This window comes from Lonchura striata, chromosome 2 (genome assembly GCF_046129695.1).
Source record: "Lonchura striata isolate bLonStr1 chromosome 2, bLonStr1.mat, whole genome shotgun sequence".
Taxonomy (NCBI): domain Eukaryota; kingdom Metazoa; phylum Chordata; class Aves; order Passeriformes; family Estrildidae; genus Lonchura; species Lonchura striata.
In genome coordinates this window covers 70,065,075-70,085,559 of record NC_134604.1, presented here as the reverse complement: position 1 = coordinate 70,085,559, position 20,485 = coordinate 70,065,075, and the positions used below count along the sequence as shown (strand labels likewise).

General features: G+C 41.9%; 1 protein-coding gene across 2 annotated transcripts in view; it reads right to left on the bottom strand.

Annotated features, from left to right (window-relative positions):
* The window catches only part of ATP8A2 (ATPase phospholipid transporting 8A2), a 329,984-nt gene continuing 309,499 nt past the window's right edge, over positions 1-20,485 (bottom strand). For both annotated transcript variants that reach the window (XM_021530648.3, XM_077781458.1), the window contains exons 36-37: positions 13,651-13,742; positions 1-6,325 (exon numbers count right to left, since the gene is read on the bottom strand). In XM_021530648.3, the coding sequence (XP_021386323.2) occupies positions 6,228-6,325; positions 13,651-13,742 (190 nt within the window). In that variant the 3' untranslated portion in view covers positions 1-6,227. The remainder of the gene's footprint in view (positions 6,326-13,650; positions 13,743-20,485) is intronic.

Here is a 20,485-nt window from a genome sequence, read left to right as displayed (position 1 = left end):
TTGCTTTAATAAAAGGTTTATTGGAAATATTTTTGTGCAGACATACAACAGTCAACAATGCTGTTCAAAGCTACAAATTGTCTAAGTTTTCTGAACCTTCTAAAAATACAAGTAAATGACCTTCATTTGTATTCAGTCTGAGAGGGAAACAAACTCCACTGTAATGCAATGCTGTATTTAAACTACCAGAGGACATTAATAGGACCTGAAAATGGTAACACTTCTAGAGTAAAAAACCCACACACCACTGCTGCTCTGCTGGGAGCCAATTAAACATCCCCCCACAGCACCACTCCTCTCCACAAATCCAGATTAAAACGTCCCCATCTGAAACAATATTTAAGCAATTTGAGTACAGATATGACAGACAAGCGGGCACAGGACTTGGCTCGCTGATGAAAAAGATGCTGTTAAGGATCCTGTCACTCAAGACACTGAATATTTAACCTCCAGTACAATGGGCTGTACTTTGGGGGACAGAAGGAGGGACAAGGGGAGGTTTTCAAGTCACACAACTCTTCCAACACACACATGTACACAGTCCCAGAGGGCTTGGCTGCCTCATTGCTTTATAACTGGAGCTCTTTAAAAAAAAAAAAAAAAAAGAGTTGAGCAACAACTTTGAGCAACTTTCCAGTCTATGAACTCCTGACAGTAAGAACAGCAAGTACCTTCATTCCCTTTCTGAATCAACATATCAACCAGAAGGGCTGAGGAGAGCATAAGCACTGTCTGGTAAACTCCATGTTTTCTAAGAAAGCCTGCAGATGTTTTGAAATTGATTAATTTATGCCAAGACGACATCTGGAACATCTTCGCAGGAAAACCACCCAGTAAGGTAGTTAGAATTTAAAACAATCATGTCTTTCTCTTAATGTTGGCTTTTTCCCTTGGCTTCACTGCTCCATAATTACAAGGGTGCTGACCTTCCAGCTATGCACAGTGACAGTTTGGCAATATATTAACACTTTTCTTCATTGTTAGACTTCTGAGTGATTGCCCAGAGCTGGGATTGCCCACACAGAATTTGTCATTTACCAACTTCTGTTTCTCTTTAGTAGCTACAAAGACGCTGAAGGAGAATGGACCTCTTGTGGCAGACTTCAGGAGAACTTATCTCACCTTCTTCATACATAAAAGAAGGCTTTGGATAAACACCAGTACTCAGCCACTTTACCTTCTGTCTACATCACACATGAGCAGGCCATGAATCCAAATGAAACAACCCCTGGGCCTCACACACTATCACAAAGAGATCCAGGAGCCCAGATTAACAAGCCCCTTGCACTGGCCTGAGGGACAGGAACCTGCCCAGGAGCAACAGCTAAGCAGAAGAACCACTAACTCTCCATGATGGAGTGTTAGTCAGGACTGAAATAATTCCAGTGCTCAGTTCTGGTAAGTCCATGAGGTAAAGAGGAACCAGTAAACAATTTAACAATCTTCATAACCCAGTAAACAATCTGCTAGAGCCAAAGCACGCTAAGCCGGGAGCACCTCTGGCAGGGATTCATTCTAAGTCCAGAACTCAGCTTGGTACCAGAGAAACTCAGCTTCAGGAGGTAACAGTGCTTCACAAATTCTCAGCTTGGCTCTGCTCCCTTCCCAGAGCCACAGGAAGGAACCAAAGAAATCAGCTTTATCATAGCTCTCCACAGATGCCTGAGGAATCCCTCCCCCCACTAAGCTCTAACAGCAGCACTGGTCTTGGCTGATCTATTTTGTTTCTCAGTCCCTTCACCTCTCCAGACAGCCCATCCAAAAGCACATTCCTGGCCAGATAAACTCAGTCAGGCTGTCTAGGCTTCCTGCAGGTCATTGAGAAGCGATCACCTTTGGGATTCACTTGTGTGGCCAAGCAGTGCAGGGCACTTTCTGGTTTTCATTTGCCAACAAAGCTCAAAGCCTCCATTAATCTTACTGCTACATATGGAAAAGGTACCCATATGGATTTATTTTATTGTCACCTATTGTACTGACCTATCTTGTGGCCTTCTCCGGACACACAGCTCTGGTCACAGATGCTGAAAGGTAGTGAAGCCTCTCTTGGGTATTTACAGTGTACTGGGAAGAGGTGAGTGTAAGAATCCTTCCTGACAGGACAGAAGGGGTCCAACTCTCTGGAGGCTGAGGAACATACATGGTCAGTGCCATATTTTAGAAGCAGTCTAAAACCAGGCATAGCATAGACACAGCCAAATTCTCCTCTCCAACTCCTCAGGTATTTTATACCATCACCATTTCTTGTTAGACTCTACAGGACACAAAGAGCTCTCCTGCAACCTGATTGAAGTTTAAGGCATTGGTACTGTGTGATGATTCAAAATAAAGGTAAAATAACCTCAGTGCTTAACATTAATGAGAAATCTGATAAACCCAAGGTGCTTCTCAGGGCCAAGCACCCACTCAATGCCTGCTCTGCTGCAAACCTGAGCTGCCAGAAAAACACTCCTCTGAGCATTTAAAGATTAAATTAAGTCATTAGTTATAAAGCCAAGGGAGAATGTAAATAGAGTATCACTAGTCTCCACTAATGAATGGAAGCAATGTGAAAACAGAAGATTTAGTGAGTTAGTCCAAAAGAGCAAACTAAGCCTGCAGGACAGGGACAGTGTAAGGACTGTGCACCTCTCAGGCTCTTGGGTTGTCCACAGAAGGCCAAGTTGCACCCTGTGTGGCCACTGACCATGTCCCCATATTTCACATATTCACATAAATAAAGCTTTCTCTGCTTTATTTACAACTTTATTACTATGACTGTCTCCCAGCAAACACACTCCAGTACATGCTGTAAAAAATAACATCATCTTAGCAACAGAAGACTTCCCTGCAGGATCTGCTATGAGCTGCTGGCTGAGGCAGGGGAAGAGACTGCACAATTTTGGCCACGCACTACAGAGTGTGTAGTCTAGTAAACTGCAGATTAGCCAGGCTTGACTGTTATCTTAATTTACAGCCCATGTAGTTCATGTTAATTCTACCCACATTTTTTGGTATATTAGCACCCTAGTTTGACCCAGATACTTTTATTGGTTATTCACCATTTCTTCGTGACAAGTTATTACTGACTTCCCATTCTAGCTCCCTACAGCAAGACCCGAAGCCTTGTCAAAGAAAAGAAAACGTCAACAGACTCCTCAGCAGTCCTCACTGCAGCTCAGGCTCCTGCTCGCCAGCTTTAAATTGCTACTAGGCAATCATTAAAGGAGCAGCAGCTTCTATGCAAGCTGCGATTATGGTGGTATAAAAAGCAGCAACCAGAGCCAAATCTAATTCAGGAATATCATCACTTCCATCTGAATATGCAAACCCATCTCCCTTTGGTCAGTGCAGAGAGCTGCTCAGGAAGCCCTTTTCTGATCAAGCCTCAGTAGTTAAGTTTGGACAGTCACGCAGAAATCCCCCATTCCTTCTGCTCCGCTACCCTGTCTAGTTGATAACATTTTCACACAGCACTTTCAAAGGCTGCCGTTACTGCTCCATGTTCTGCCTAATGAACAAGGAATTCTGTTGATGCAGAGCAGCTGTCATTCTCCTTCTGCTAACACAGCACCGAATGCACCTCATCATTGCTCACCAAGACAAGCAACTCCAACACCCAGTCTGTGGCACATTACAATACATTAATTCCTGTAATGACTCCAAAGAACAAGAAGAATCCCAGGTCTTGACCTGGGTGGGTTCTACAGAATTAACTCAGCTAGAGATTAAGGTCATACAGTGATGATAAAGTCTGACCCACTAGCCCCAGTGTCACATACTGTATAGCCCTGTGACAAATCCCATGTGCAATTCCCATTGAGCTGACAACCAACACACGTACCTCAGTCTAAGCCACCATTCACTCTAGGGAGGGTTTTTGTTTGTGACACACACTGACCTCAATTTACAGGGAGGTCAAAATGATACAGCCCATAGTCTGCACTAATAAAATAAATCACATCAGATGACAGCTGCTCCTCCCCAGCATCTTTCATTATGTTCTGCAAAATTTTGTTGCCCTAAGTTAAGAACAGAAAAAACTCCAGGACCCCTTCTATTCTCTGCTTAATACATTTGCTTGCCATTCTTCATTATTCAAAGGTTTTTAAAAGTTTCTTTTCTACAGCCTCATGAAAAGCTTCCAAATTGTTTACATGCCAATGTTTGGTGTGTAGCTTAGAGTACAAAGACTAAGCTGATCTCATTTTGCCTTGGTGGGAAGTTAATTTTCCTTGTGTTTTTACAAAAGGAAGAAACAATTAGCGATTCTGAGGAGAGGCTTACACCACACATTTCCTAAACAGATTTGGTTTCTAAATAATAGGAAGTGTTTTAACAGGTTATATCAGCATTAAGATTTAAAAACTCCTGGGATCAGGTTTACTCTCCTCTTATTTATTCTCTGCACTACTATTTGTGCCTTTAAACAAAATTCCTCTCCCAGAAAATACATCCACACTTAGCCCCTTGACATTCATGCCTATGGCAAAATTATTTGCACGTTTTCCTTATTGCATAATTGTCTCATTAGCACTGTAGAAAGAAGGTGATGACTTTTCCCTCTGCACCATCAGCCTAATCCAAGAGCAATCCTGACTGGTATTGCAGGAGCAAAAGTTGTCTTTTCTAAACTAGAAGGGGACTCCGTACCTCTGAGGTGGCACTGGAAATTGAATTACAGCACTTGAGCACTGGCCTTTACTCGCGACCCTTAAGGAAGATTAAACCAGTAGGCCAGGCTGGAGCTTTCCTCTCCTTTGCTAAACATAAACATTCATATTCAAATTGCTTTCGGATATATTTAAATCAATAAAGTATTCTGGATGATGGTCAATAGGGCAAAAAACAACGCCAACTTTTTAAATACACAGATGTAGTATATACATTAACCATGAAGCCTGGCTTAAACACAGCAGTATTTACTTTATACTGTTCAAAAATGTGGCTTGGCGACTAAAATTAATAGAATTTGTCTGGAGGACAGCATAAGCTTTCTAAGAGCTCTTTCAGCTTTAACTTATGCCCCAGTTTTTGCCTTTTTTTTTTTTCTCTTCAACATCCCAATCTATGCAGCAGCACGCCTGTCCCAGTGGCACAGCAAGGCCATGGAGCTGGCATTCCTTCCAGGGCTCATGGGTCTGAGTGTTCTGGGAAGCCTGTTGAAGATCAGATCTAGAAGAGGGACTGGTTTGGCTGAACAAACAAACAGCAGGTCTTCTCTTCACAATGGCCAGCTCTGTGTGTGTCCATGCATGTGTGTAATCCCTTTCTGCCCTCCTCTGCAAACCTCTCTTACCTGGCCAGGGGAAGGCTTCTTTAGGGTTACACTATCAGCCTCCTATGCAGATGTACATCTTATCAACATATCTGACAAGAAGGTACCTTTAAATTTAAATTCTCACAGTTTTGTTCTACTATTAAACTGGTTATAGGGTCATGGAGGGAAGCCCCAGGCTACATTTCAAGTGCACATCCAAATACATCATGAAGCATTATGAGGAGGCACCTAGTTGAGCTCATCTTGGTGTCCAATGCCATGCACTCAAGACAGCTGCCCTGCCAGGCTCTGACTTCCACATCCTGGCTGTGTGAATAAGCTATTATTTGAGTTTCAGAAAGCTAAGATAGAAACCTAATAAATCCTATAAGAGGGCAAGAAATAGTCTAAGTAATTGATTGCTATCTTGTGTTATTCTGTCATAAGAAGGCAAATAAGCATTTTTAGCTACAAACTGTGTTGCAATCAAAAATTTTACGCCAAATGGTCTGTTGAAAATTTCAGCCAAATTAATTAACAGTGAATACAAGGAGTAAAGTCTGCATGCTGTTGTGTGCACTTGGTTTGTGTGTAACAGAACAGGAAATCTCAGCACCCCGTTCCAATTAAGCAAAGGCTGATTTCTTATGGAACATAAATTTTCTACTTTTCCCCCAGAACAACCTTATGCCAATGTTTTAAATAGTGGTAAAACATTGTTTTTAATTTCACACCTCACATAGCACAGTCAAATGCTTCATAACAACATAAACAAAACTTTAGAGCTTTGCGACTGAAGTCAATGATTTCCTCCCCCACAATGCACTCAAGGTTTGCAGGGAGAATACAGAAACTTGTTGGCTAAGGCCACAGAAATGAGTTCTCTGGTGTTTTGGCTGCTGCTGCCAACTCTAGTCATGAATGTGTTAACAGAGGATGCATTGATCCAAATCCCATTATTCCCACCACCCATCAAGTAAAGAATAATTTATTCTATTTCTGTTCTCCTTTTGGTTGTATCGTAGGATCGAACAACTTGCGACTGGGAAACAACGCCATGTTCTTCTTGAGAAAATGCATACCCATCTGAAAAAGCAGAGGAAGAAAAAAGAAATCAGTCACTGGAGTTGAGCTCAAGAGCACTGACCACTTTTAGAAACAGTTTTAGGTATCAAAGTTATGTAGTTATGTGATGAGACGACAGCAATCTTAATTTCTGTGCTGTGCTTCTGGTGCTTAGAGCTGTGCACTGCATTGCCCATGTGGCACAGAAAGGGTGTCTGCTGCCAGCTCGGTCCCTCTGCTCCCCTCCCCAGGCCAGGTCAGTGCACACTCACCAATGCCCTCCGAGTTAACCTAATAAACTACAGATTGAATTGAATACATTCCCATAGTATTCCCATAGTGGCAGAGCTTCTCTAAAGACTTAATGAGAAGTAGAGATTTGCATTTCAGCTTGACTCCTCTGAAGTCTGCTTGATATCAGCAGTTTCTCTGGAGAAAGGTGGGAATGTCTAGCCCACAACCAGATTTTTCTCACATCTTCCTCTTAACTCCCCTCAGGATTTTTTTTTAAACAATTTTTTCAAGTGGAATCTGATGAATGACACTGTGAAACTCTTGATTCTCTCAGCCAGTCACTTATATTTGCATAGAGAAAATACACATTCTGGAGGTGTCTATTTTGTTAATCCTGCTAGCTGGCACAATCCTGTGGTCTCCCTAGAAACTGCTCAGATCAAAATAATTACATGTCTAATTTCTTTTAAAGTACCGTGGACAGGCGAGCGACATTTTTGATAACATCTGCAGAACACCACATTGATGGTAAAGCAGTAACAAATAGCTAGTGGGTCAACATGATGAAACAACAGACAGACTTGCCGATGTGGCCCTACAGAAAATTCTGAATGGAAAACTATAGGAAAGGACATGAGATTTTTTGACACCCTGAGCATAAGCACAACAAGAAATCTTTGCCAGTAAGTGAAGGGGTTTCAAACAGAAATGCACTGCTCCAGTCACATATCCCTCATGGAAGTGATTGCAGGACAGCAGGAACTTTGATTTGATTACGTGACCAATCATCCCAGCATCCCATTTTATTTTCCCTTAGCAATTCCATGCCAATATACACACTGCTACAGAGGCACAGGTTCCTTTTTCCTGCCTGTAGCTGAAGGTTCACAGAATACATTCATGAAGTGCAAACAGTCTTTTGGAAAAAAGTATGTCCATACTGGATCATTGCAAAGGAAGTACGATGCACAAAACAGGCTTTCATTTAAAAAAGGGTAGATTCACACTTAAACAAACACCTCCAGTGGGTTTGTTCCATGTGAAGGGCCAGCATCCTGTTAGCATTTTTGGCTAAATTCTCCATGGATAAGTCAACTTGGTCAAAGACCACAAGCTTAAGCCCGAGAAGACTGAAGCCCATGTCCCATTACCTGATTTGCATTGAGGTGGCTTTACCATATTTACTTATCATAAGATCATCCAGCATAGTGGAGTCTTCAACTGCCATAACTACTGCAAATCCAGCACTGACCATACAAGTCAGTCCTGGGTGTCATCTTCCCATGACCTGCTTATTCCCAGTGCTGGCACAGGCCTGTGGGCAGCCAGGCAGCCCAACCACTCTGCAACACCAATGCAAAACTCAGTCAAGGGAATCTGTTAACTGCTCTCACACCAATAGGAAACACCTAAATACAGCAAGAAATTTCAGGCTAAGATTATCTGTGATTAAGAATAATAGGGGTATCCTTACATGTTCATGTCCCTCATCCATCCTGGACTACCAGCAACAAGGGTTTTGTGCATACATCATGGGATAGGCTGTGACCCCCGAGCTTCTCAGTCGAAGCTCAACATTTGGCAGCTCATTTAAGACTTTTCCTGTAGATCTCTATACAGGAAGATGAGTTCATATTACATTTTTCTATTCACATTACAATTAAAATTGAACTTCAAGCTGTTTAAGCAGATGACTGTGCCCTGTCGAATCAAAATGCTGCAAATGCTTGAGTCCCATCTGCACTCCCCAAGTAGCTCTACAGAGCTACAGGTTTCCTGACCCCATCCAAAAACAATGAAAATTTTCATCTGTCATTTACTAGAGAACTTTCTGGAAGTTTGAACTTTTTCCCCAACTCCAGTTTTAAAACCACACCTATAAGCCTGCCTTGGGAACAAGGCCCTTATTGTTCAGCTGTCCTGAAGCAGTCCAAGGGAGGAGCACAGTTCTTTAGGCTTTCTGGAACCCTCACAGAAGGAAGGACCTTTATACTCTGAGACTTTCTATTAATGGATGAAAAGGGACACTTTTGAATATCTGTCAGTGGGGCTCATTTGTTAAGAAGAGATTCACATTGTCATGAAATCGAAGGTTTCCAGATATTATCTGACAATCTACTGAATTTTAAAAGCATCCTGTTGGGTTTTCTTAAAGCTTTGATATTATGAGTAGATCTGAATCTAGTCTCCCATCATGTCTCTAATTTAACACACTCTTCTTCTGTTCACTGCAATGGCTGTTCTGTCTGTGCAACGCTGGACTAGAGCAACCATCTCGATGGGTGTGCCTCCAACACAGACAGCAACATCGTGCAAGCTCAACAGCACTCTCATGGCACAGCTTCCAAGACCAGGACCAGAAAGGGTCCAGAGGGGTCTTTTCATTCCAGAAGATTTCCTCATGGAAGGACTGCTTACAGTTTTAGTCAGTTCAGGGATTTATTTTAGAGGCCTTCTACTCCTTGCACTCTCCTCTGATACACCGAAATTGTCTTTCCGAGGATTTGTTTAGGACAGCCAGCAAGAGGGCAGTTGTCAATGGCAGCCCATCAGAAACCCTCACCTGCATACTTCATACTGCAGTGCTATTGAGGTTTAGTGCAAGCCAAAGTATAAAATGCATCTTTTTGTTTGCCTTTGGAGAAAAATTCCCAGATTCAAATCCACTAAAACTTTTAGGGGGTTGGGGAGATGCGAGAGACTTTTTTAAAAATGTCATTTAGGAAATATTGCTTCTTAGCAAAACTCTCTCTGATATAATGAAAATCAACATTGTGATATCACTTGACCAGCCAAATTCCATCTCAGGCGAAACACTTGGTTCTGTAGAATTTTTAAGGAGATTTGCTTTGATGCCACAGTTCACATTTACCGGTCAAAAAGGGAAGGCTAACTCAGCTTTGACTGCTCCAGCAACCATCTTCTGTTTAACCTGGGAAAGGGAAAGCTGCCTAAAATCTTTAACAGTTTGACTAATGCTTACCGAAGTACATAATTTCTCTTCTGATAAACCATGCCTGTGTTTTCTTAAGGACCCAAGAGGAATTCCTGACAAATGGTCTCATCTCTTTAGTCTCAGATACCAACTTACTGGTATTTGCAAGTAGAAAATAGAGTCAGATGCCACAGCAATCAAATTCTAAACCAACAATTCCTATTTCTTTTTCCTAAATTGATATTAAGAGATTGCAACTCCACTTAACTGTCAACAAACATGTAGCTTGGAAAAAATACAGAATGCATACTATATTTCAAACACAAGCAAGATAAAAGGAAAAAGAGTTTAAAAAACATCTCAAGTAGCTCCCCTGTTGTTATTCAAATAAAAATGCACTAGCAGAAAAATGAAAGGAAGAAGGTGCCTGCTAGTGGAGAATAAATGGTGGGATTACAGCCCTCAGCATGAACACATTATTATTATTTATCATTTGCCAGCCCCCATACTGTGAAATGAACCTCAGCTGACAGGTGCTTTTTTTCCACTGATTAATAAGGTCCAAACCATATGCTCTGCATTCAGATTTACTCTGTGAAGTCACCATATTCTGTCAAAGGAAGAAGGATTTTCTTTGCTAGCATAGGAAGCCTGGGCCAAGTTCAGTAATCCTCACCCAGGCATGGCTATTGGTGTTTCAGGGGGAGCTCTGCCAAAACCGTGCTTAATGGGAGCACGACTCAGCTCTATTTTTAAAGAGCATATTGAGACAAACGATAACTGAACACCAGCAGAGCAGGGGCATTACAGGAGGCAAACCACCCGAGAAGGATGCTGTGGAACTTTCCTTATGGATGCAGGGTACCCTTCCCATCCTCTGGGGGCACAGGTGATACAGGTCAGTCACGCAGGAGGAAAGGGGAGGTCAAGAGCCATCTTTTATATCTACAGAGTTTGTCTAAAGGCGGTGCTGCTCTCATAAAGTCACAGAAGTAAAAAAGACAAGAACTTGGATGGAGACCTGGGGAAACCTTCACTGCCAGCAAAACCTGAGGGAGCATTTTTGGAAATCATTATTGCTCCTTCCCTCAAGGGAGAGCCACACAGCAAACTAAAGGGAAGGGTACAAGGAGAGGAGCCTGGTAGCATTTCCTATTCATTCTTAAGAGGTTTCAGAAGGCAGATGGCAACAGGGAATGACCAATTTCACCAGGCACCTTCACCGGGAGGTGAGCACAGCCTGGAGAGCAGTGTTGTCAGCACTGCCTACAAGATTGCACTGAGATGGTTTTGTTTTAGCACTTGGGCTTGACAACTATATGCAACTCTTTCACTTATGTCTCCTGACAAAGCCATCCAAGCAGGAGCTTCAAGCTTCCTATTTTTTTTTTTTAAGTTTTCATAAGCTTCCCAGAAGTTATACTAGTAGAAAGGAACCACGTGATCTTTGACAGAACAGCCTGTAGGTAGATTTATTTCATGCTTCTGGCAGCTCTTCACAATTCAGGAACACAAAGAGCAAGAAAAGTAACCATGAAGGTTTTACTTTAATGACATACTCTTCCAAATGGACAGGGTTACTCTCCAAGGCAGCCACTCTGAGCCAGTTTCTTTAATGTGAGGAGGTGATTGAGAGACTGCTCCTGGCTGCCACTCCCATATGGCACTGCCATGGCACTGGCTGTGTGGCTCTGTTGCCCACTTTGGGGGCTGGGTCTGCAAAAGCCTGGTGCTGTATGGGAGCACCCCAGCCATACAACATGCCTTAAGGTCTTGTGCTGTGCTAATGCTTTTGGAAAAGGGCTGGCTCATCAACAGGGAGATACAGAGTGAGCTTCTGCCTCTTGTACAGGGCTGTGTAGCTTTACTTCAGTCAGCTCTTTCCTCCCACCATTGACCACCAGTAGTAGCACAGAAACTCCTTGTAAGATTTGTCTCCTTTCCATGGGACTGGAAACAAAGCTGTCTAGGCATTGCTTCCTCCCAAAACATTTGGACATTGTTTCTGTCAAAAATAAAGTAATTTCCAACCCAGTACTGCATCTTTGCAATCTGTACTAGGAAATTTAATCCCATTTTCATTCCTTGTTGGGACCAAGGCAATCCATTTGCTTAAGCTTTTGTCAGCTCTAACTAAACAAACCATTTTCCTGCTTTATATGTAAGCAACAGATTCTGAGTTGAAGCCACAAAAACAATTTTTGGTCTACAGAGCCTGGGAATTTAAGGCCTGGTGGAAACATATGAACAGTTCAAGACTTCAAACAGAGTACTTGTAGTGTGATTTAAGATACCAGCCCGGCATGTCAAGGCTACTGCCCTATTCATCAACTCTCTGCTTTGAAGATTTCTAGCATTTAGTAAACAGTTGTACAATTTAGAGTTGTGAAAACAGCACATATGTTCCCTGGATTTCACATGGCCTTGTACATATAGCAGCTATGCAACACTGGAAAATAATATTTGACAAGAGATGACAGAAGTCATGGACACATCACAAGAACCATCTTTCAATCCTAACAGCTTCACAATCAAAATTTATGTTCACATGAAAAACAGATTGCTGATTGTAACCTGTCCTTACTGGCCTGACTCATTTAGCACTTAATCATTTGCATTTATAGGGAAGCTGGTTATCCACATTAGGGTTTATTTTGATCTTATTTTTCTTCCCCAATAGCTGTTCACCTACTAACAACCTGATAATGTGTTCTTTGAGACTAAAAGCACATACTAAATCTGACTAGTTACCTCCTGGTGTATCTCCTTTCTACACTGCTTCACAGGTTTCACAGACTGTGGTAAGTCTCTGCAGCAGACTATTTTGATTTCTTTTATGGATTTCTTCTGTCAATCATTGCTTTTGGAATCTCCTCAAAGAGCGTGTTTGCATGCCCAAACCCATGTTGCTATCAGCATCCCTGGCTTTTTTATACAAAGGATTAAATCAATGCAGAAACATGGTCCACAGGGCTGCTCTGCTCACTGGCCTCTCTCCCCAGATGGTGGGATTGATTGCCAATCAATTGATGTGGTGGGATTGATTGCCAATGACCCTACATCCCTTGACACTGATGGCGGCCTTCCAATGGCTCTATCAAGGACAAAGACTATCAGACCCATCACTGTCCCACCCCTTCTAGTCAAATTTCCCATGGAAAACAAGACTACCTCAGGTATTACCCCAGCCCTGCCTCCATGACCTGAGCCATAACAGTTCTGCTACAGAAGGAGACACAGCCAGCAACAAAATTTGACTCTGTGATTCTTAAGCAGTCAAGGGTGTCACTTCCTACTGCAATGGTAATACAAACCCCAAATCCTGAGTGTCTGCCCCTTGCCCTCTATGCAGTAGTACTGCACACTGAGGGAGTTAATTTCTTTAGTAAATAAGCCTATTGTCATAACCAGTTTAATCACAGGAGAGACTGCATTTCCTCACTAGAAAGGGCTCACTGGACTCCCTGGTCTCTCAAGACAGCATGGTCCTTCAAACCATCTGGCCTACAGAGCTGCTAGAGATGATTTTAAATACTGTGGAAGCCTTTAAAACACTGACAAAAACCCATCCGGTCCAGCAGACACAGGAAGATGAATAAATGGATGACTTGTACGTCAACAAGAAATGCCATTTATTTGAAGCAGCAGTAGTAGCCATTTGTGACGTTGCTTTTCTTCTCCCAGCAGCAGACAAAGAGGGAAAGGAGAGGAGAGAAGCAGCTCTGCAGGCCATGGCTTTCCTCACCAGCAACACACAGAACCCTAATGGCATCCCTGAAACATCACTGTATTCTCAGCTAACCACAGCTAATATGACATTTCATACAGAAATAATTTCTATTAAAGCTAGGCTCTATCACAGCGTTTACTTTACGCAGAGTTTTTCATTTTTAGACTATTCTTAAGACTATCAGAATTCTACCTTTAGAGAACCTGCATACTGGGATTTTATCATTTGGGCCTGTTGATTGGATCCTAGGGAATTAACCACATTTGAGCTCCCCTTGCCTAGGGCCAGATACACTAATTCCACTTCCAAATGTACGTGTCTTCCTTGGCAGCTCAGCCTCAGTGCTAGATTATCTCTACCTACAATTTAATTAAAAAATAATCACCCTTGGCTTCCCTCACGTGGGGTGACGCTGTGGAACACCAGCGGACGTGAGCCACTACTTACGTGACACGCTTTGCTGGACGGAGTGAGCACGGAAAAGGCTCGGGGGAGTTTTCCTGCCGAGCCTTTTTAACAAATGGTCACGTTCGTTCACGCTAAGGGAGACAGAAAGAGAGAAAACACACCAGTGAGTAACCAGATAATTTCAAGGTAAAAGTCAACTGTGCTTAAAGTACCTGGCAGCTTTGACTGTCAATGCTAAAGGTGGCTGTAGCATGAAAAAGAATTTTCTCTCTCTGTAAACTACACATTATGAAGAGAACTCCTCCTTTCTAAGGACACTTTGTATAAGTTTGCTTTTGGTCAATTCATCCCCAATATCACCATCACAATGATTTCTGAATGTGTGATGCCTCTAAATTATTACAAACCATATCGGAAGTCTGACATCGATTGATATGGAACATTAGAAAGATTTCTCTTTAGTATTATGCACATGAATCACAACATCCACAAACTGCCTTAGAGAGCAGGAGCAAAGCATTGTTGCTTAGCACAAAGTAGAAGGCTTCTATCACACCTGCAAAATGGCCTGAAGCAACCAAAGGTAGGACCCATAGTTAATTCTGCCTTCTAAAAAACGCTCTCAATTTTAACCTCCCATATGGAAAGAAAACTTCCTATCCAGATTCCTTTATTAAAAACCTCTTTGGTTTACACAGTTCTTGTCAGAGGCACGATAAAATTACTGCTGAATTAATAAAATGTGAAAATACAAACTTAAGGTGAAAAATACAGTACGCTTACAACAGGTTTAACATACCTACAGGAATTATTAGAGGCATTCTCCATGTCAATTGTTATAAAAAAGCACAACACTCACTTCATCAAGAGTTAAAAAATGATGACTAAGATCCTGACCTTTCAAAGCACTTAATTATGTATATGAGTCCCACTAAGTTCAGTGGGGTTTTAAAATATTGGAGGCCTTCAAATCTCATTACACTGAAGCCTCAAGTAACTTAAATATCAGATTATTTTCAGAAATATATAAAGAGTCTACTTTGGTTCAAAGTTCTCCACAACCTCACCCTTATTTCTGACACTGAGATGGAGCTAGTGCATAGAAGAGATCTGTTTGCTGGTACAGCTCCTTGCAGTGCCTTTATCCCATTTGCCCCACATTTACACTGCGTCTCCATTTTCACAGTCTGCTTTTTCTTTCACATCTTTATTCACAAGGAGGAATTGCACTGATTATGCTGCAAACATGGATACACACCTGAATGCCAGTGCTGGTATCTTTCTTGGGTTAGATTACAAATTCACATGCATTTGGTGTATGAAATGGAAATCCCAGCAAGAACAGCTGCTGCTGTCGACATGCTAACAACAGCTTTAAACAAACAATTCCCTTTCACTGAAGCAGTTTGCTAACTTCAATCAGGAAAGTAACTGAAGAATCTCTGAGATGCCTACAATATGTAATCCAGCCATGCAGGCTTATATTCCACTTAATAGTCCATTAGGGTAATAGCCAGGCTCACAGTCCTCTGTTCAGTGCATAATGAGGTGTCCACAAAAGACAGGGTGGAATCCTTCTCTTTTTCCTGTGATCTCCAAGCTCACACATCTGAACTAGAAGCTTGTAAAACCTATGGACTCCTCCTCAAAATCTTTACAAACTCTCATCATTTTCAGACACTTGGTCTGTTCCCCTCCTTCCCCTAGCACCACAGAATCACACCTGCATTGGGCATGGCAGGTAGGTTGCTTTTCCTGCCTGCAATCAGCAGTATTCCCTCAACATAAAACAGAAGTTAATAATAAATTTTGAAGCAAAAGTATTGATTCCAACTGAGTTTGTCAAACAAACTCTAACAACTCTTGGCCCATGAGACCTGCATGTGTTCAAAGAAGAAAGGATCAGAGGTTTCCATTAAAACTAGGGTTACAGCATGAAAGCTTCTAAAAATCTTAAGAGCACCCAACTGATTAAAAAAAAACCCAAAAAACCCAAGATCAGTTGCTGGCTGTAAGAAAATAAATTACAACAGAAAGAAGGTTCTACCTGTTCCAAGCAGTCAGCATGATGGAAGACCCATACTACAAAGAATCACCACATAAGGGTGATGCAATGGAAGGCACAAAGCAAGACATGAGACTTCTCTAACCTTTAACCTTCCTTGCTTAGGAAGTTGACAGCCTGCAGAACCAACCACTACCAGTGCATGTGCAAACCAGTGATGCTGTGCTGTACAACCTCCTGCTGACTGCAGAAGACTGCTGGGTAAATTGTTAGTTTGGTGAAACACTGTTTGAACACACTGCTGTCCTGTGAGTGACAGAAGTGCAATACTTGTTCATGTTCTGCAGGTAAAGAACGTGTAGGAACAATCTTTTCTATCTCAGTAGGAGGGCAATTTAAAAAAAAGGAATCTTAAACCAATCAAAAATACTTGTTGTAAGGGACAAATAAGCAATATATGCCACAAAATTCTTACACTGATAATGGAATTAACCACAGCAGAAAAGCTCACAAGGAAAAATTCTTCATCTGCTTGTCTACCATGCAGCAACAGATGAAGTGCAGACCAACAATGCTTAGCCCCTTAGGTTTCTTCATTCAATGTGTGGAAGAAAGCCTGCAGTTAAGGGACCTCTGAACAGGAATGACAGATTGCAGCTCTAAGAATGCCAAAGCTATGCTGTCTTTGATATTGCTAATTACGATCAACAAGTTCAAAACTGAAGTCACATCTGACTTCCCCAAATGGGAAATTATACTGGTTTGTATCTATTCAGATAAAGAAAAACTCACAGCAGAATTAGCGCATTTGTGGTTTAAGTATGAGGGATGACTAAATAGACTGCAAGTCAAGACCACTCAAGTACTATAAGATAAACCTTTAACACACAGAAAGCAATGCACACAGTTCTTCTGAACTGGATGAGTATTTGATTTGCTAACAGATATTAGATATCCCAATAAAATCCCTGAAAGTGAAGTGGCTTTCTAAAGTAGTAAGTATTTCACTCATATCAAGTCCCTGCTTTCAGAAAAGGTTTCTGTCTGCTGCTAACAGGTAACAAAATGAAGACTTCTCTGTCTGCCTCACACGTTGATGCAAGAGTAATGACAAGACTGGGCTCACAGGCAACAGGTTGGGCCTTGCTCACAGAAATACTGCTTCTAAATCAATCCCAAGCATTAGCTATTATTTTCTGATTTAATTCTTTTTTTCTAGTAACTCCAAGCCAGGGCCTAAACACTCCCATGGGGTCTAAGGAGGGCATCTTCAGATGCATTGAGGCAAAAGGATACAAGATCATGAGATCACACTCTGAACACTGGACAGTTGTGCTCATATTCAGGAACTCAAAGATCTCATCAGAACAGAAGAAGACACAAGCCCAGACATTCTTATGGAAGTCAGTGACATGGAAAGTGACAGTGAAATACACTTTAGCTGCTTAGTCAGTGACCTCCAAGGGGGTAAGGGAGAGGCACCATCTATCTGTAATTATATAAAGGACAAAGGACACAGACAAAATGCTTTGAACTAAGTAAATATTTGACTAGAACAAAAACTATTGAAAGGTTCAGATTCTGAGGGTTTATATGAGGAAAAAAAAATTCATTAGTCAAGTCAGCTAAAATCAGATTTAGTTGCTATCAATAATGCAGAATACCTTAGGCCAGGCATACCTTTGTGACGGCTTCATAAGAGAGTCTAGATGACTTCTGCATGCCTGGAAGTCTGTGCCAGCAACATCACACAAATTCATTACATGAATGACAAATCAAAACGTAAACTAAAGGCAACATGTTATTTCATAACAATGCTTTCAGTTCTATGAATAAAATGGCTCTTCCATCTTCCTATCTGAATTGCTCTAAGGTGTCAACAGAGACCTTAATTTTATTTTTGTATTCTCTTCTTCTCATCCCTCACAAAAGCAAACAGACTTTTAAATCTAGGCAACAAACATCTGGCTTTACACTTTCAAATGAGATGCATCAAAACAAACAGAATAATTCAAAGCTGACCACAAGGTCCTGCTGTCTCATTTGCTCAGGTAATTAAAAAAAGATGAGCTTCACCACCAATTAATCTACTGAGCACTAATTAGTGTTAATGAGGATTTGGGGTATTTGGTATAGCTTGACCCAGAATGTCCTCCTGAGTCCATTAATTGACTGGTGGCAAAAGCCAGGATCACAAAGACCAGAAGGTTAAAGTGGATGCAGGTGTCTGTCAAAATTGGATCTTCCCTGAGAAAATATATGCATATCCCAGTTAAAAAAAAAAAAAAAAAAAAAAATTCAGAGCCCTCCTTCTCTTACAAAAGCTGAATTCTTGTTTGTATTTTGTTACAATTTGCTAGAGGAGATAAGCACACCAAATAGGCAAATACACTCAATTGCCACTGGTTTTAACTCACTGCCCTTCTGGATTATGAAGAATTCAGTCAGATACAGACATTTAAAATTATTTGGTTTGTTTCTGCTTTTCCCCTTTCCAGAAGGAAGAACTGAGCTGCCTAGTGAAGCCTTACCAGGGCTGCTAGAGATGACACAACTAAAGCACACAAGCACATTTCCCAGCTGATATCCCTGTGCTGAAAACATGCCAGGAACTCACAGCAGAAGCTTGGCTCTCCAGTGCAAGATACTCAGGGTCCATGGGTAAGCCCAGTGGACAAGAAAGCTGCAGCTGCTTTCCCTATCATCTGAATGTGTACAAAGCCCTCACCATAGTGTCTGCAGGTGCAGCATCACTGGTTCTTCCACCCTACAGTGGTGCTGTGGCAGACAGCCACAGGTAAATCATTGTAGAGCTTGGTTTAAACCAGAAAATCCTCCAAGGCTTAGGCTGAAGTTCTGTCCTTAACTCCACAGCCTCCTTCCTACCCATATGTATTTTCAAAAGAAACAGCAGGCAAACCCTTGTTCTCTTTGCATCCACTGGCACACACTCTGCTAAAGACAGCCTGAGAAACTCTGGCTGGCTTGCATTCTTCTCCTGTTGGAGGAAACACCTTGCAATGTGTTGCCCTCTCATTGTGACACCAGGGACAGGAAAGAATGAGGGAGGGGAAGAGACAATTTTGCAAAATGTCCCATATGGCTAAACCCAAGGTAAAAGACTAGGAAGTTTCTGTCCTTTTCATCCTGCCCTGTGTATTAAATTTTGAGGGAAAAAGAGGGTGCTCTTCTCTCTCTTTAAATTTCAGAATTAAAACATAGTAATTGATCTCTTCCATACATTTCAAACAATAACTTACACAAAAGTTTTCTGTTTCTTGCTGACATGTTTCTGTCACTGAAAATCACATCACCATAAAATAAAAAGAGCAAGACAAAATGTCTGAAGCAGACCTCTCCAGCTTTGATCAATCCTAATCACAAAATCCTTTACAAGCAGAGTGCTGATTTTCATTTCAGTCTCTTGGCTCTCAAACTCCCTTACGTGTCTTCAGAAGAAGAATCAGAGATCCAAGCACAATGGCTTCTCCCCAAGTATCACCTGGCAAAGAGAGCTTGCAGATCCCTCTCTGGCTGCTAGGACATGGCAGGTATTCCTGAGGATTTATTCACAAGTTCCATTTCTCACCTTTCATGCAGCATAACACTGCTTAAAGGCTTACAGCATCGATCACGGTGCTGGCAGACAAAGAGCAAGAACCATACATCAGGCAGAGGCTGTAGCCACACCTTTGTAACTGGCCAGGGGAGACCTATTGTTCTTCCTCAGATACTCCTTGCTGGATGAGGGCACTCCCCCAGAACCACCCCAGGCCTCGGGTTTTTTTTTTAGTTTGGAATTGTTATTGGTTATACAGTGGGCAGACATAACTAGCATAGGTGCATAGGTTTGGCATAAGGAGAACATTAAAACCAAAAATATTTCAGATCTGGAACTCAAAATTAAAGCATGTAAGTAATCTCAAATGCAAATCACACTAGGGCTGAGGTTTCAGCAAAACTCTATGCTCAAACACCCAGAACATCCCAGGGCTGTGGAAGAAAAGCCCAACTGGCTCAGAGAGCAACTGCATCTCCATCCTCCAGCTTCAGAGACATTACAGAGAGGATTTGCCCTCCTGAAGAACTGCCAAAGTAGCAACAAGGGGCTTCTGCTGGCTTCCCTCTTTCGATCCACAAAGAGGAGATGTTATTTTTTGTTATCTAGCATTCGATTGCAGGAATGTTTTACTCTGAGGTCAGAGTAGGAGGTCTTTTTAATTTAAAAGGCAAACAGGCATTACTGATAATGAAGCGGCAATGTAATCAAAGGAAATCTCTGGAGCATTTCACAAGGAAGTGTCTGAGGCATATAAACAGTAAAACAAACAAAAAAAAAAACCCCAGCATTCTCTTTGCAGAGTCAGCATCTACAAACACTACTCCTTAGTTACTCTGGATCCAGCTGAAACAGACATCCCAAACCACTCTTGAATTTTACTGAAATACTCAGCAAGTCATTAATAAAAACCCACTACGAGGACACCAAAGGGTCACTAGGCACAAACCACAGGGGAATGAAGACAGAAGGACTGCCTGTGCCACTTGCAGGCTGCAGAAGTTACCTGTCAGAGGTGACTCCTGCAACAGACAGCCAGGATTTAAGGAGTACCAAGTCCTTGCTGAGGGCTCAGCAACAGCCAGCTTTTTAGAGAAGCTGAGCTCTTATGCTCTGCCATGGTGTAGCACTTCCAGGCCTTCTTTACTGCAACAAACTCCCCTCCAGGTACTTCCAAAGCACATGTGAAAGCCACAGAATAACCTTCCCTCTTTATTAATTGTATTTGACATTACCCAGCCAAATGTTTGCCTGATAAGCATCAAATGTATCTGGATATGTGGCCCTCCAAGGCAGACTTGGAGCATACT